The sequence below is a fragment of the Gossypium raimondii genome, chromosome 3 (genome assembly GCF_025698545.1).
Source record: "Gossypium raimondii isolate GPD5lz chromosome 3, ASM2569854v1, whole genome shotgun sequence".
In the NCBI taxonomy this organism is placed as follows: domain Eukaryota; kingdom Viridiplantae; phylum Streptophyta; class Magnoliopsida; order Malvales; family Malvaceae; genus Gossypium; species Gossypium raimondii.
Genome location: NC_068567.1, coordinates 3,399,833 through 3,416,948, shown reverse-complemented (window position 1 = coordinate 3,416,948; position 17,116 = coordinate 3,399,833). Strand labels below are relative to the sequence as shown.

At 28.7% G+C, this 17,116-nt stretch overlaps 2 protein-coding genes and 1 long non-coding RNA gene across 6 annotated transcripts; 2 read left to right on the top strand and 1 right to left on the bottom strand.

The window, feature by feature from the left end:
* The first annotated feature begins 2,308 nt into the window (after nt 1–2,308).
* Nucleotides 2,309–7,193, top strand: LOC105789880 (anther-specific protein LAT52-like). Of its 2 annotated transcripts, XM_052628985.1 has the most exons (3): nt 2,309–2,375; nt 6,477–6,596; nt 6,683–7,193. In XM_052628985.1, exons 1-3 carry the CDS (start codon nt 2,333–2,335, stop codon nt 7,036–7,038), a joined length of 519 nt encoding a protein of 172 aa, XP_052484945.1. In that variant the 5' UTR covers nt 2,309–2,332; the 3' UTR covers nt 7,039–7,193. The 2 variants fall into 2 exon arrangements, with proteins under 2 accessions (XP_052484945.1, XP_012472649.1); XM_012617195.2 differs by lacking the exon at nt 2,309–2,375 and having other exon boundaries at nt 6,364–6,596.
* A 5,517-nt stretch (nt 7,194–12,710) lies between these two features.
* Nucleotides 12,711–13,642, top strand: LOC105796583 (uncharacterized). The gene is made up of 2 exons (XR_001134485.2): nt 12,711–12,912; nt 13,213–13,642. It is a non-coding gene; the product is annotated as an uncharacterized LOC105796583 (long non-coding RNA).
* Nucleotides 13,643–16,096: 2,454 nt separating this feature from the next.
* On the bottom strand, nt 16,097–17,116 carry LOC105796581 (uncharacterized). Of its 3 annotated transcripts, none has more exons than XM_012626325.2 (2): nt 16,696–17,114; nt 16,097–16,342 (listed from the first exon to the last, which is right to left on the bottom strand). In XM_012626325.2, the coding sequence occupies exon 1, from the start codon at nt 17,072–17,074 to the stop codon at nt 16,721–16,723; it is 354 nt and encodes a 117-aa protein (XP_012481779.1). In that variant the 5' UTR covers nt 17,075–17,114; the 3' UTR covers nt 16,097–16,342; nt 16,696–16,720. The 3 variants fall into 3 exon arrangements, with proteins under 3 accessions (XP_012481779.1, XP_012481780.1, XP_052483936.1); XM_012626326.2 differs by having other exon boundaries at nt 16,328–16,464; nt 16,696–17,116; XM_052627976.1 differs by lacking the exon at nt 16,097–16,342 and adding an exon at nt 16,355–16,467 and having other exon boundaries at nt 16,696–17,116.

Here is a 17,116-nt window from a genome sequence, read left to right as displayed (position 1 = left end):
AAAAATAAATTTATTAAGTCAGGTGGCTAAGAGAGAAATTTACTAATAGTTAAATAATTCTAATGGTAATTATTATTACTTTTGTCATATTTCCTTTTGTATTGTTTTGGCCTACAATCTTCAAATTTTAGTCAAATTAATTTCTTAAAATTTTTGAATGAATTGCTAAAATTTTAACAACACTAACTTGACATTTCACATGTAATTCATAAAAATTTTAGAAAATAAATAAAAATTAGTAAAAATGTTCATAAAATTTTTTAAAAATTATTCATGTCAACAATGAATTATATACAAATTTCCATGCCTACGTTAATGTTGTTAAAATTTTAATAATTCAACCAATTTTTTGTTTGAAAAATTTTAATTAAATTCTGGATTTTGAGTCACAATCCAAAAAAAAGAGGATAAAGTGAAAATGGGATGAAATTAAGGGCTAATTTTATGATTTATATCCTCTTGTTTTAGTGACTTGATTGATTAAGAATGGGTTAATACGTAATTTGCCCTCTAAATTTGTCTAAAAGTACTTAGTTGGTACTTGAATTTGTATTTATCAACCAGGTTGGTACCTTTACATTAATACAGCTAGTTCATGCTAACGTGACACTGATAACCAATTTGATGATGACATGTGGCAGCCTCTTGACATGTCACGTGGTGAACATAAATTAAAAAATAAAAATATATAAATTAAGAAAAAAATGTATAATTTTTGTTTCACATCAAGAATGAAACTAGACATAATGTTGTCCAGATATATATGAATCTAGACAATTATTTGTCTAAATTCTACTTGTTAGTAAATTTATATGTTTTAGTTTTTATAAAATATTGGGTTATTTATATTATTATTACTACTATTTTATTGTTTCGAAATATAAAATATATAAAGTGTTAAAATGTTAAAATAGATAAATTTATATATATATATATATATATATATAAAAGTTTTCACATCAAGAATTAACTTACACGGATAGTTATTCATATTCAAATGCATTTGGACAACCATGTATCCAAATTCATTATAAATGTGCTTTTAGTTGTTTTATATATTTATATACATTATAAATATTTAATTCTTTTATATATTTTACAATTTTAAATTTTAAAATTTTTATTGATTTATATATTATATATCATAAATTTCTATATTTTTTAAAAATATTATAGGCTTTTTATATATTTTTAAAATTTTTTAATTTATATGACATGATGTAGTGAGAGATTGCCACGTTTCACCACCGAATTGACTAATAGTATTACATCAACACAAACTAATGGTGTTAGTGCGGATGTACCAACTTGAGTGACAGAATATAAGTTCTGGCACTAAGTAGGTAAGAAAATATTTAAGTATCGACTAAGTACTTTTGAACAAATTTAGTGATAAACTACATATTAACCTATTATGAACATGTTTAAGGGTCTTATCGTCCAAAACTAAAGTTTGTTCTATATTTGAGAGATTTAGGCCCAAATATAGGTTTTGATGGAAAATTGCACTTATCTAAAATATACGAGTTTAACTCAAGTTTCATAATTTGACTTATTTTTAATTTTATATATTATGTAGTGTATATCGTATGAAAAATAAATATGTTGTTATAAATGTTTTATTGTTATAGAATTGGATGTCTATTAGAATAAAAAGTTTGACGTATTTTAGGACTATAATGTTTATTAGGAATAAACTTTTATTTCATTTACATTTTTATTTTCATAAATATAGACTTTAGGAAGCATAGTAAGTATCGTATTGATAGTAAAATTTATAGTTCTCTTGATTCATCTATTTCTTTGGTTCTTTGTAATAGCCCGATTTTTAGAAATATTGAAAACAGTGGTACGAGACCACCAAATTCAGAAAATAAGCTCATAAATTTTATTATTTAATAATTACGGGTCAAATATGATTTTTAAGAGATTTTTGAATTAGTAATTTGTGTTTTATAAAAATTTATTAAGTTAAGAAATTGAGGAAAAGAGGTATCGAGACCTCGATGTTATAAATCGAGCCGAAAATATTTTTATAAATATTTACAGAGTGTCAATATGGTAGTGTTAAAGTTTCGTCAGAAAATTTTAACGTTTCAGCAGTCAATTAATTAAAAAGGACTAAATTGAAAAGATGCAAAACTTGCTAAAGTGATTAAATAGCTTAGAAATTAAATAAGAAAGGACTAAGGAAGCAAATGGACCAACTTAAGTGGCAGAGGCGGCATACTGTTAAAAAAATCAAAGATTTTTATGTATTTAAGGACAAGGCCAAAGTTTATTTTAAGGATTTCAAGACCATTTCTTCTTGAAATTTCGGTGGGAAACAGCCATGGAAGAGGGTTTAGAGCTGGTCTTCCATATTTTAGCTTCAAGTAAGTGAAATTCTTACTTTTTCATTAAAATTTTTATATTTTTAGACTTTTACAATTAGGTCCAACCTAGTATTCTACTAGTTTCTCATTTTGTTGAAAGTTTAGAAAGATACCATTGATAATTTCATATTATTTTTGTTATTTGATGATGAAATTGATATGTTAATGAATGTTTAAAGGTGTTTTATTAAAGAATTTTGGATGAAAATATGTTTTAGGGATTAAGTTGAAAAGTATTAAAACTGTGGGAAAATTCTAAAATTTCATGGTATCCATGGGCTGTTATTAATATGTATGAGAATTATTAGGCTTGGATCAAGGATTTAATTTGCAAGAATTTCATTTTCTGAGCCTAAGGATGAAATTGTCATGTGTTAAAAGTTTAGGGTCAAAATGGTAATCAAAATGTTGCACTAAAACAGTTTTGGGCAGCAGCAGTGTGCCAAATTTGATAAAATCACCAAAAATCGTGGGAATTGAATTAGAAGATGAGTAATATATGAAATTAAAGCTTATCGAGTCTAGTTTCTCATAGAAGAAACGGTGTAAGCAATGGAGTTGTAAATCATGAGATATAATAAATTTTGTGAGACAGAGTCAGAATAATTTCGGAATCCACTGTTCTGATTTTGGAAAATCATTAAAAATTGTACAAAATTAATTATGGGTTAAACCTTATATTTTTAGAATCCTACTTGAGTCTATTTTCATGAGAAATAAACAGGAATACCATTTGAATTCTGTACAATGAGATAATCAATTTTTAGTGAAGAGAGGTCAGAACTGTCGAGCAGTGCAACAGGGGAAACTTTAAAGAATAAACTTTACTTATTGGATACACCAAAAATTTTGAAAATTTTATGGTAAGAAGATATGTGAGTCTAGTTTCAGGAAAAATTTATGGATATTAATTTGGAGCTCTGTAGCTCGAGATATAAATAAATTAGTGACTCTGACTCAGATAGACAGCTTGAATTTACATACAGGAAAATAGTGATAGTATGGAAAATGTTGCTTAAATGTATTATACACATTAAGGATGTGGAATGGAGAGGAGGAGGAGGAAAATTGGAGAATATATGAATGATTTGTCTATAATTGGTCATATGTTCGATTATAATTGATAAACGATGAAATAGAAATGATACTTATATTTGTGCATTATTGGTCATGGTTTAAGCTCATGGGGAAAATAAAGTTTTATAGTATGTGTGTATGGTATATATATATGTGTGTGGTAATTTAGATATATGGATGTATTTTGGTTGTGGATTGATCATGATGATAAAGGTTAGGTATATTTGGTCTATTAAGTGACATAATTGAGAAGTATGATAGGTGGGTCATTCTATGTGTGAGATGATGGTATAATTTGGCTTGGTTAGGTAAGTTAAAAGGATGATTACATTATTGAGGTTGCACTGATTAATCCGGTTTATGTGATGGAAATATCAAATACGTTTGTCTTTGATGCGTGATAATTATTTAATGCCATAAGAATTTGTTTATTGGTGAGGTTTAAAATGTATCTATATTTTGTTATATAATTTGTTTTGTAATTTATTTGACAAATGATAAAAATTAACTTAGTTACTATGTGAGGTGAATTATGATTTGGGTAGCACATTTATATTCGCAATAATAGATAAAATATATTTATGTCATGGGTGAATAGTTAAACACTTGGGCTAATTTAAGGTGTATATTTAGTAAGGGTAGTTGGTAATGAAGTAATATGTTTTTATTTAACATCGAATGAGAAAATTTGTTCTATCTTTGTAGCTAATATTGATAGTTGTATGGGAGATGAATGGATAAAGTATATGTGACACTTAGCTTATAAGATATTGAATAATTGATATATTACAATAGTTAAATAGGAAAATGTGACGACATGGGAATATGTAATGATACAGATCAATTCAGGTATTCGTGATGAATTCAATAAGTAAATGGAAATTTTTAAATTCATACGACGAGGAAATGAAAGATTGTGAGTATATTGGGCTACGTAAGCCCTAATTAGCGAATTAAGAATAACAATTTAAAAGTTTTAGCTTAGATGAAATTTTACAACTCGATTTAATATGGTTATAAGTGTGTGTGTTCTGGTAATACCTCGTACCCTATTCCGGCATCGAATACGGGTAAGGGGTGTTACATTCTTTATTTTCGTTATTATTTATTTATTTTATAACACATTATCAAAGCGATGATTCTCGATTTTTTCTTCAAAATCTTGAGGTGAAATTTATTGTTTCCTCTATTTGTTCTCAGAATCTCATTCTTTGGGAAGAAAAATAAGTTGATAGCCAAACGAAAGAAATAAAAATTAATAAATAAATAAAAACAATCGTAGAAGGGGTAGGGCTGTAAATAATTTGAGTTTAAACAAATAAGCATATGTCCATGCTCGTTTGTTTATTTTTAAGTTTGTTCGTGTTCAGTTTGTGTTCGCAAAAATTTCAATTTTTTTGTTCATTGTCGTTTATTTAAAATTATGTGTGTTCATGATCGTTTGTTTTATGTTCACGAACATATTCATTTAACTTAATCGAACATGTTCACGAACATTAAACGAACATATTCATAAACATATGATTGAACATATTTACGAATAATGTTAATGAGTAATAAACAAACAAACAATAAATACATACATGCCCAAATATTATTTTAATATTTTTATAAGAAAATATTATTAATAAATAAACGAGTCAATAAGCGAGCTTATAAACGAGCCAATAAACAAGCTTGTTCGTAAATATAAACAAACCGAACACACCTCTATTCGTGTTCGTTCTTTTATTAAACGAACATAAAAAATTGGTTTATGCTTATTTATAACTTAGTAAACAGATATAAACGAATGTTATACAAACAGTTTACAAATAATTCATCGAAAGTTGTGTTGATTTACACCCTTAAAAAGGCAATATTTGACCTAATGCATAAAAACACCCCAAAGATCAACCTTACTTGCTTTTCTAGCACGAAAACGTAAAGATTGTGGGCCAAGAAAATCTTCTCAAAGAATTTGGCTTAAATTCAAAAAATCGACCACTCGGTTGCCCTAAGGTTTTTAATGATAAGTGCAATAAATTTATAAATTTATAAATTGTGAGATTATTATTATTTTATTCGAAGATCATATTTATTCTTCGAGCTTTTAGACATAAGATGGAAGGGTTGTAAGAAAATACTTTATGTCTAGATTAGCTTTAATTTTAATTCATAATTAATTATAATTATCTGATTAACTTGTTTTATTTCGATCTTTTGAAAATGGTGAAAGATTTGATTTCAGCATTGATTTTAGTTCTAGATTTGGATTTATTGAACAAAATTTAGATTGGTAAGTTTTTTTATTCTTTTGGGATTTATCCTTTTTTATTGTTGGTTTTTCAATTATAAATAAATCTCAAAACTATACATGAACTATGGCTTAATGTGTCATTGTATACATGAAAATTTAATTGATCCAATTCTTGTAAATTATTGATACAATTATTAATGTAGCATCATTTTATATTTATATATTGCATACTTAAATAATTATATTTACCCAATATAAAAATAAATTAATGTGTTTATTTCTTTAAATGTGTATGGTTAAATTAAAATTAACGTTTCGAGTATATGTTTGAACCACAATTAGAGTTTTGCGTGTATAATTGCACCAAATTAAAGTTCATGTATCAACTGCACATTAATTAAATTAAAATTCATGTATAATTTTGAGATTTATCCCTTTTAATAATTATAAGTTTAGCTTCTTCTTTTTTTAATCAATAATTTATGCGAAACCATCTCTTTATTTAATCAATTATTAAGAAATAATTAAGAATGAGAAGGCAGCGAGTCTCCCTCCTAACAGCAACCAACCAAGTCCCTAAAAATAGAGAAGTTGAATAACAACCCTAGCCCAAACTAAGTAAATCCCTCTCTATAAATTTACCATTTTTAACCAGCTTTGATAAGTTAAGAAAGAACAAAAGGTTTATAGAAAGAAAGAGAAAGAAATGGCAAAAGCTTCTGTGATCTCCCTTCTTTCCTTATTTATTTGCATTTTCTCCTCACTCAGCTTTGCCTATGCTTCAGCTTCAGCTCCAGCTCCAGCTCCATCATCCAATCAACAAATGAGATTCGAGGTCTTAGGTCATGTTTATTGCGACACTTGTCGTGTTGAATTTGAGACATCTATCAGCGAACCTATTCCCGGTATACGATCTAATGTTTTAATTTTAAACGAAATAATTAGGTCGACAAAAATTTTTAAATATATTTACTATTTATATAATTGGCAGGTGCAACGGTGAGGTTAGAATGTAGGAATCGTACCGACGAAAAGATCACTTATCAAAGTCCAGAAATAACGGCCGGTGATAAAGGAAACTATAAAATCCAAGTGACGGGCGATTATGAAGAATCAGATTGTGATGTAATGCTAGTGAAGAGTCCCAGATCAGATTGCAATGATCCCACCGAAGAGTGGAGGAAAGCCAGGGTGGTTCTCACCACATTGGATGGGGTTTCGGGTGAAATTCGCTTTGCCAACAACCTTGGGTTTAAAAAAAAGGACGCTCTTCCCGAATGTACCAAAGTTTTAACAGAAATGGGTTACTTTGAACTTCAAAAAGAACTTGGAAGCGAAGCTGTTTGAGGAAATATGTTGTGTAAGTTGGACTTTTTCCATGAATTGGATAATTATGATTATCCTTATGTATATTCATAATTTATTCAATTGTCTACTAATAAACTCATGAAAGGAAAAAAACCCTACTTTATTAGCTTTTTAAAACTATAAACCTTCAAAAGTAGCCGAAGAGATCTTTTAAATTAAAATTTCAATAAATAAATATATATTTGTATCAAATTTTAAATATATTTTAATTTAAAAGGATATTTTAATCGATCACAGTTTTAGGGTCAGGTCTTTTATTACAAAAAAAAATTCAAATTAAAATTGTAATAAATATATCATCCTTAGCATCCTCCTTCCCTCGAGACCAACAATAGGTAGTACGAGAATATTCACTTGTTCACGTATTTCGGTTTGATCTTAGGCCTTGACTCACTCTCCGTGGACGAACCTTGCGGAGGAACCCTTGGGTTTTCAAGGCTTTAGATTCTCACTAATGTTTATGTTACACAAGCCGACATTCTTGCTTTCGTTTCGTCTATTCCTACTCTGGCGAGTGCTTCCCCTAAGATAGAACACTCCCCTACCAATGCATTTTTACATCCCATAGCTTCAGCAGTTCGCTTAGCCCCATTCGCCTTCAGCGCGTTCACATTATAGTTTTTTGCCAGTAATATTCATTTTAAGCATTTGTTTTCACATTTGATAAATTATTCTTTTAGTCCTTGCTTTTTAAAATTATATTAGATAATTCTTTATACTACCAAATTTTAATCTCACATTGTCTAATGAACACTCTTATATAAATAAATGTAAATTTCTTCACTATTTTCATAATTTTTTAAAATTTCTTCTTTGAAGAAATTGATAAGAAGGAACTTATAGTTTAAAATTATTTATATATAATAAATATTATATAAAAGAGAGAATAATATTTCTATTGGGTCAAAAATATTCTAAAATAACCATTTAATTTTTGTTTTATTATTTTCAGTCTAAAAGTTTTTAATAAACATCCTTAATATATTTTTAAAAATATACTAGAACTACTATTTTCATACTAATTAGAGAATATACTTGTAAGTTACTTTTTCACCATTATCATTAAAAATTAATTTTAATCTCGCATTGATAAGAGAACACTACTATACTATCGTATTAATACAACACATTTAGTCACCAAAAATCAGTAAATGATTATGTGCAGATATTATATATAACAAATATGAATTAATGAAATCTTTATATATGCACTAAATTCTAGTATGTGTAAATATATATAATACTTATCAGATTGTTTGACTGGGGCTATCTCTTCATGGGAACTCTATGAAACAATCAAAAGTGGGCATGGATTGTGGGCTAACTATAGAATATAGATGGCTCATGGGGGATATAAATTTTAGGGATAATTTTAAATTTAGTTCTCAATAGTTATATTTTTCGTCAATTTGATTATTTTTCTTTTTAGTTAAATTTTGTTCTTAATCATTCAAAAGAGCCAAATCATTTTTTAACGAAAATATTGATTAACTTTAAATTTTAACTATATTGAAATGACAACTGATACTTCATGTTGACACGATATCATTTGTTATATATGTCAAGTCACAAATAATTTAAAATTATAATATAAAAAATCAAAAATAATTCAACTCTTTCTAAAATGTTGATAGTCAAATTTGACTCTTTTAAAAGGTTAAGAGTCAAATTTAACTAAAAAAGAAATTAAATTAACAAAATATGTAAATGTTAATAACTAAATTTATCATTATGTTAATAACAGTTTACATGTTAATTTTTATATTTCAGTAAATTATAATAACTAAATTATGATAAATTAATGTAAAATGATTTTTTATTTTTGTAAAATAAGAAAATCAAAATCAAACCAATATATTCTCTTTTAGTTTTCCTATTGATCATAATAGTTGAAAAAAAGAACAAAACCAGATGTAACGAATTTCTTTCTTGGATAGGCCATGAATTAGGGTTTTGAACCTACTTTTGATCCCATGAAAAAACTATTCAAAAGAGTGTTGAGCCTCATTTCTCTGCGACGACAATAGTAGTGTTACATTAGGCACTAAAATGTAATTATAAAAACTAAAAATTCTATCGCATATTCGTGTAAAAATTATGTATTTATAATATAAATATATATTTAAAAATAACATATGGTAAATAATGAAATGTTGATGATATAGGTGAAATCATGTGTTCTATCACATGTGTATGCATATATTAAATTATTTTTAATTATATATAAAAGTATGAAAATATAAAATACCTTATAATAATATAAATTGTTCAAAATGTAATTTTAATATTTTTCTCGACTGAATCGGTATTAAAATAGTGGTATAAATAAAAGGTATCCATAAAAATATATATTTTACCTTTGTATTTTAGTGAAGTATGGGATTTAATTTCTTTACTTAAAAATTTGAAGGATTGAGAAGGGAGAAGTTGGGATAGACTCAAAGTTAAGGCATAAAGCCTTAATATAGTAGGGTTTAGGGGCATAGTTTTATCCCATGTTAATGTGGGAATTTAACTAGTGAATTAAAGGATTTTTAGATGGGTATTTACTTTTAGTATGGTGTGTTTAGTTTTATATTTGTCTCATGTCGTTATGGTATTATTATATTATTTAATTTTATAATCACTACTATTTTTACATTAATTACAAGTAAATATACCGTCCATCCAAAGGAGCCCTAAATAACAATCCATAAAAGCACCTATTTAGACTTATTTGATGATATAAACACATTGCACTACCTAATATTTCCTATAACCATCCGAAGTTGGTTCGAGGCTTTGAGTAGGCACAAAGAAAAATTTCTATCATTTCCCCTTTAAACATGGCCCATTACGAGGCAGTCACATCGACCAAACAGCCTTAGGACCCCTTTGAATGCATGTTTAGTGTCATTGTGGTGTGTTTAGCACCATTTTTCTTCGATTACCGTGCAAATCTTTGGATGATCTAAGTCTAGTGTGCTTTAGACACTGGGGGTTGAATTTCTCACTGAAGGTAAATAGGTTCAATTACTTCACTGGACCCTCATTTTACAAATTTATTCTCTCTTCTTTTTTTTTTTATTCATTTCTATTTCAAATAATGTGTATATATATAATGTCTTTTTATAGTATTTTTCATTTGTTTCAAATAATCATTAAAAATTTATTAAAATTTATTTACCATTTAATATGTAAGAAATAATTAAAATATTCATATAAATATTAAATATATAATAGAATATAAATATAAATTTAATAATTATAAAAGTAAACATCTAATAAATAATTTAAATTAATTATATAATTAATTAAAATATTTATAATAAAATATCGGAAGATATATTTTAAATTTTATTAAATGAACTTATAAATTCACATATTTTTAATAATTTTGTAAAAGTAAAATAATTTAAAAAATTATATTATATATTATTTCTAATCTAATGTTCTTCATAGTCATTTTTTATTCTCACCTCACCACTATTAAAAACAATAATAAAAGTTATTATATATTTATTTTAATTAAAAAATAAATAAATAAAGGTTATTTTTGTAAAACAATTCTTCATGTAATTTTGCTCCCACTAGAGCATAAAGCATGAGCCAAAATTGAGGGGTGTAGTGCAATTCAACTATTCCACCACACTTCATATGTGTAAAAAGGGAGTTATTTCACTGTTTAAAAAGCATATACCCTATTGATTCCATCTTATCATGGGTGAAATCGTATCCAAAGGGAGCCTTAATCACTTCATGTGCACTTGTTTTAATCAAGTTGTCGAAACTATTTTTGTGAAAACAAAAATTTAGTTGTCGATATTAAAAAAAACAAAAATTGGAGTCGCCACCGATCCTGGATTGAGGTGTGATCGGCTCACCATAAAAACGATTTTGGTCTGCGAAATTTGAGAAAACAGGTTCGGGAGTCAGTTACGCATGAGGAAGGGTTAGCACCCTCGTAACGCCCAAAAATCGGTACCAAATTGATTATTTAATGTATTAGTGTCGAAGGTTAAAAATATATTTTTTAAAAAAACTCAAATGATGAAATCTGAAAAGGATAATCAATTGTTCAAGTCATGCGAAGAAATTGAGACCCAATACGTTAGGGTACAACTTCTTAAAATCCCCGAATTTTGAATATCACTTTTGCTTTATAAGTAAATCTTCATTTCGAGAAAGCAATTATGTCATGCCCAATACGTTAGGACATAACAAATTAAGTTCCCAAAAATGATTTTTACTTATATATTTTAAATAACGAATATTTTCGGTTATTTGGAATTAACAAAGAAAATCGAAACCCAATACGTTAGGGCTCAATTTTCCTCAAAAATCCCTAACTTGGAATATCGTTTTTATTTTGAAAACCTTTGAATCATAAAAAATAATTTTAATTTTGACAAAATCAAAATGTATTTTCTTTAAAAAGTATAATAAAATGCTAATGTACACATAAAACCAATACTTTAATTTTAAATTATATGCATACAAAAGTTATGAAAATAAAATATAAAATATGCATAGGTATCTAAAAAATGGAAATAAATAAATGTAAATAAAAAAAGTAAATACATATTAATAAATTATGAAAATATGTATATATATATAGGAAAAATGCAGAAAACATATTTATTATGATTTTAAATAGTGTATGTATATATATATATTATAAAGAATGTATATATATTTGGACTATAAAATATACATAAAACAAACTATACAAATATTATAAAACAGAAATATATGTACGTATATATATGTATATAAAACTAAGAAGAATAAAATAATAGTAAAATATATAAGATATGTATATGAATTTAAAACACTTAAAATATATGCACATATATTATATGATATCTATGCGTATATACATATATATTGAAATAATAAAATAACACAATCAAAAAAATATAAAGTTTATATAAAAAATATAGGCGTAATATATTGGTAATTTAAAAAAGATTTGAAAAAGATATATTTTAAAAAGTGTCGAATAATGTTGGTATAAGTGTATACATATTATAAAAAAAATATATGTTTGGATTATAAGATATAGAAAATATATAAATATTATAAAATACGAATATATACTCATACATATGTATATAAAGCTAAGAAAAATAAAGGAATAATAAAACATAGGATACGTATATAATATATAAACTATAAAAATAAAATAATATGATAGTAAAATATATACGTACTACATATATATTTAAAACATTTATAATATATATATATTAACTTATATACGCACATATACAGATACAATAATAATAACATAGTAATAATTAAAAATAGATAAAAATAATAATAATAACATATTAAAAATAATCTAAAAAAAACAAATTAAGGACTAAATTAAAATATCAAACAGAAATGGAGAGCTAAATTTGAAAATAAAAACAATAAAGGGGGTAGATTAAAACAGGTGCAATAGATAAAGGACCAAAAGTGAAATTTTCCAACTCGGCCTAAAGCACTGCGCACTTTCGGATCAATTTGAAACAAAATTAAAAATGCATGGTGAAATTTAAAAGAAATAAATAAGTTAATTTTAAAACACCATAAATCATGAGGACTAATCGCAAGAATAGTCCACTTTTTAAGAAACGCGGATCTTTCTCGGGTCGGATCAGGTTGCATGCGGGCACAATCAATACGACGCCGTTTTGGGGGCCACTGAAACAGGCTCTAAACGACGTCGTTTTACGACCTATATATGCATAATTTTGAAACCCTAAAATCATTTTCCCTCAGCCCCTCTTCTGGTGCGCCGCAAATTCTCTCAAAGTCCCCTTCTCTGCCGCTCCAACTCCGACCAGACAACGGCGAAAAGAAGCCTTCAATCGCCTCCAAAAAACGGTAAGCCCTCCTATTTTCCCCTTATCCCTTTTTGTTATTCAAAGAAATCAAAGAAAAACAAGATAAAAGAATAAAAACAGTAAAAAGAAGCAAGGAAAAGAAACCCGAATTCGTCACCTTCAAAATGTTTTTTTTCTCTGGTATTTCTTTTTCAGTTTTTAGTAAACAATTTGCTAACCCATTTACAGATTCGAAAATCGCTTTAAACGTACCCAAAATTTACAAAAACTCTTTTCCTCTTTTGTTTTTTTTTTCTCTCTACCCCCATTGATCAATCCCTCTGTTTTTGATTTATTGCAGGTGGAATCGGCATTATGCGGAGTTGCTGATCGTGGGTGAAGCGACGTGGGTGAAGCGACGTGGGTGATGGGTAGTTGCTGCAACGTGGGAACGTGCGGCGCTGAGGCTACCTGCTGCTTTAGGGCTTCTGTTACCTTAGGCCAATTGGGCCTTGTAATTGGGTTAGGTTGTAATTTGGGCTTTGGGTCAGTTTTAGTGAGTATAGTTGGGCCCCGGGCACTAATTGGGTATTACACAAGTCATATTGATGCACTTAATGAGTCCCATACTTAACATAATTCGACATTCAGGAAGGAAGAGTCTATAAGTTGAAAGATAAAAGAGCACATCTTAAACCAACCCCCCCCGCTCTTTCTATCTATACATATAGTTAATAGTCATGTAGAAAGCAATGTGGGTGTTTTGTGTAAAATCATCATTTCATTCCCAAGCCTCAGTATTACGAATCTCAGAAATCATTAAGCATGATGGATATGCAGATAGTGACAGTTTATCCAATCTCATCTCCCAACCAGAGCAGCTTTAGAATCCATCCATCCTTATGAATCCCAAGTCAACCACTTTCTTCACTAACACATCCACAAATGCCCAAAATCTCAGCTTCAACCCACAACAGATGGCATTAAAAGGGTGATCATTAACACTGCCTCCCCAGCCATAGTGACCATGCAGATGCAGTCAGCCACCACACCTTCCACACCCTTCGATATTTACTTGTTTGATGCCATAGTAACACATGTCTTCTTTTCTTGTGGTTATTAGTAAATCAATCTATTATCAAATCGATTTACAAAGTAGCCATAATTTAGGAATCACGATTAATTTAGAAGACAAGAAACCACCAACACTTAACCGGTGAGCAAAATTTGATCCACTTAACAAACCTGTTCATTTAAGTGGTTTTATTGGTCTAATCAATTATGGTCTCGATTAAATTATTATTAAAATTCTGAGCTGATAAACTTAACAGACTTAATATATGCTATTTTTATTTATTTTAAATGTATTTATTATATATAATATGATCTAGATATATATATATTTTATAACATTATAGAAGAAAAAAAAAAAGTAGGTTAATCAACTTAATCAAGAAATCGATTCAGTTGGTTAAGCGACCGTCGATGAATTCAATTAAAGTTGGAGATAATTGACTAAATTAAATTTGAGAAACGAATTGAACTAATGGAAAAAAAAATCGAAAACTTAATAACAAAGATGTTTAGTGCATTGGATTTTGAGGGATGCTGCTATTCCTATGCTATGGAATACTTAGAGCAACTCCTGTGTCAATCACTTCCGTTCCTCTTGTTAGAGCATCTGTAGCACTCATAGCTACAACTCTTAACTCGATTATTTCTTAATAATTGTTGTACCTCACAAGTTACATTAATTTGTTGACCAGCGGTATCTCGACCCTTAACTACTAGAGCGTTGTAAATATTATGCATCTTGCCCGAGGGAAAGGCTACATCCAATATTGGACCGATGATTTGAGAAATACGCCCCAGATTTCTCCTGTTGTTACTTTCTTTTTGAATAATTTCATTATAGATTTTGATCATATCTGCTCTTTTTGAAATAATGTTTAGAACTACTCATAATCCCTCATCAACACATAAATAGAAAGATAATGTACTTCAACATACTCAAACCCAACCAATTTTATATATAGTTTTAATGGTAATGATAGTGATAATAGTAATAATAATAAATGCAACATTAAAGATACTTTCTTTCGTCAACTAAGTCATTGGTGATTCAAGTCATTAGTTGACATCTAATCTTGAGTTTCAACATTGATCATCCCAATCCTATATGTCGGCTTTATTGATTCAGGACCCTTTTGAATGGATATGCCTTTACTTGTGGTTAGTGTAAAAACAATGATAACGGTGAGATTAAATACTGTAATAATACTGTACCATTAGACAAAAAAACTAAATGCACCGCACTAGAAGTAAACATCCATCCAAGAGAACCATAGTCAATTAAAATTCATTCACAAACTTAACTTAATATATATGATTTTGATTTATTTTTAATATATTTATAAATATATTTAAATACATTTTCATAATATATAAAAAATAAATTGGTTAATCGAGCACCGTTAAGTCAATTCAATTAGGTTGGGTAAGCCTACCCAATCAATCATTTAGATTATTATTGGAGATTGTTGGTTAAGTACATTAAATTCAAAAAGCTGATCGAATTGATTGAAAAGATGGAAAACTCACACCTATATTCTTAGTGGCAAAGATGTTTGGGGCATGGTGGTGAAGCTTTTAAGTGAGTGATCTTATTTATATATAAATATATGAGTATATATAGTGTATGTGTGTGCATGCACTTTACATTGATCCTCTAATAAATTCTGACTTAGATTTGTGTAACACAATTGCCAAGATCTACAGTGGAAGTCGACATATCCTTCTTACTAGCAGGATTCTTGATGGCACATCAACAGACTTTCCACCGAGGAAATAGTACACTGAAATAGAATGTCAACAACATTTTAAAAAGTATTGTGACAAACTTCCTAACGATTTGAACATCATCAGGGAAAGAACACAAGAGACTAAAATGCAGATCAGCATACATACAGCATAAGCCTGAATGCACCATCCTTTGCAACAGAAGAAAACCATTAAAAACAAAGGACTTATTGATTGAATCCAGGAAAAAATAGACAAGCTCCAGCTTCAAGGATCATTTTTAAATCCAAAAAATAACATACAACCTGAGCCTGTCATGCAAGAATTATATAGTAATTTATATTATGAAAAATGCAAGCTCCATGTGTGGTACCTTGCTTGGTCACTAGATGTCAGATAGCTAAAACTGTTAACTTGTATAAATATATGTAACAAGATAGGGCATCTATGAACAAACGGGGTTAAAAAAGACTCCATTTATAATTAATATCTGGTGAGTGACACTTAGCACAAAACTGAAGCAAAAACTATGATGCCAGTACACACTACAATCTCTTCCAATTTCTGTCTTTTCTTCCTGATCAAACTGGCCTCTATGATGCCAGTACACACTACAATCTCTTCCAATTTCAGTCTTTTCTTTTTGATCAAACTGGCCTCTTCAACAGTTGTGGTGAAACCAAACATATCCACTGTGTAGAAAGAAACAAGTTGTCAAAACTCGGAAGAACGGACAATTACAGTTAGGGCAAGACAGCAGTAAAATGATGTCCTTGGAGCAAATTCAGCATGTTTTGCTGCACGCCTCAAAATTCTACTAAACAAATTTAGGTGGATTATTACAATGAATTATGAAATAAACAAAATAATGAAATTTGTAAATTGGCTTAAATTCTAAACCAATTCAAGTGTTGAAATATAGAATCATATTCAAAGCCCAGACAAATTGGATTTAGATTACAACCAAAGTAGAAAAGAAAACCTAATTCAAGCGGTGCAATTATTAAAACCCAAAAAAAGAAAAACATAAGGAACTCAAACTGACCAGAAGATTGAGGATGGTTGGAAGATCACTTGCTATTGTCATTTTTGTTAGTGTCGGAGTCATTTTTGTTCTTGTCGGAGTTGAAAGAGGGGAGGGGATTAGAGCCTTTGATGACCCAACCGAGGGCAAAAAAGGAAACCCCAGCAAGAATAGCGGTGCCCCAGGCGTGAGAGTACCAACGACTGTACTGCCGGATGGCGTACCTCCATTGATCTCGTAGGGTAGAAGGGTCAGGGTTAGTGAGGTCGGGTGGGTTGGGGAAACGGACCCTTTGATGGGCCGAGAAATCAGAGGCGGCGTTGCTTTCGATTTCTGGGATTGATTTATTAGGAGAAGAAGGGAGGTTTTGATGGGACTGAGGCTTCTGATTTTCTGACATGGTTACTGCTTAGAAAAGCAAAATCTTTGTTTGAAACAAACA

What these genes read in the sequence shown, in the direction of transcription:
- LOC105796581 (XM_012626326.2), bottom strand. Translation starts at nt 17,074, where the DNA reads ATGTCAGAAAATCAGAAGCCTCAGTCCCATCAAAACCTCCCTTCTTCT.
- LOC105789880 (XM_012617195.2), top strand. Translation starts at nt 6,398, where the DNA reads ATGGCAAAAGCTTCTGTGATCTCCCTTCTTTCCTTATTTATTTGCATT. An exon ending in TATCAGCGAACCTATTCCCG is followed by an intron (nt 6,597 to 6,682) that starts GTATACGATCTA and finishes TATAATTGGCAG; the next exon opens with GTGCAACGGTGAGGTTAGAA.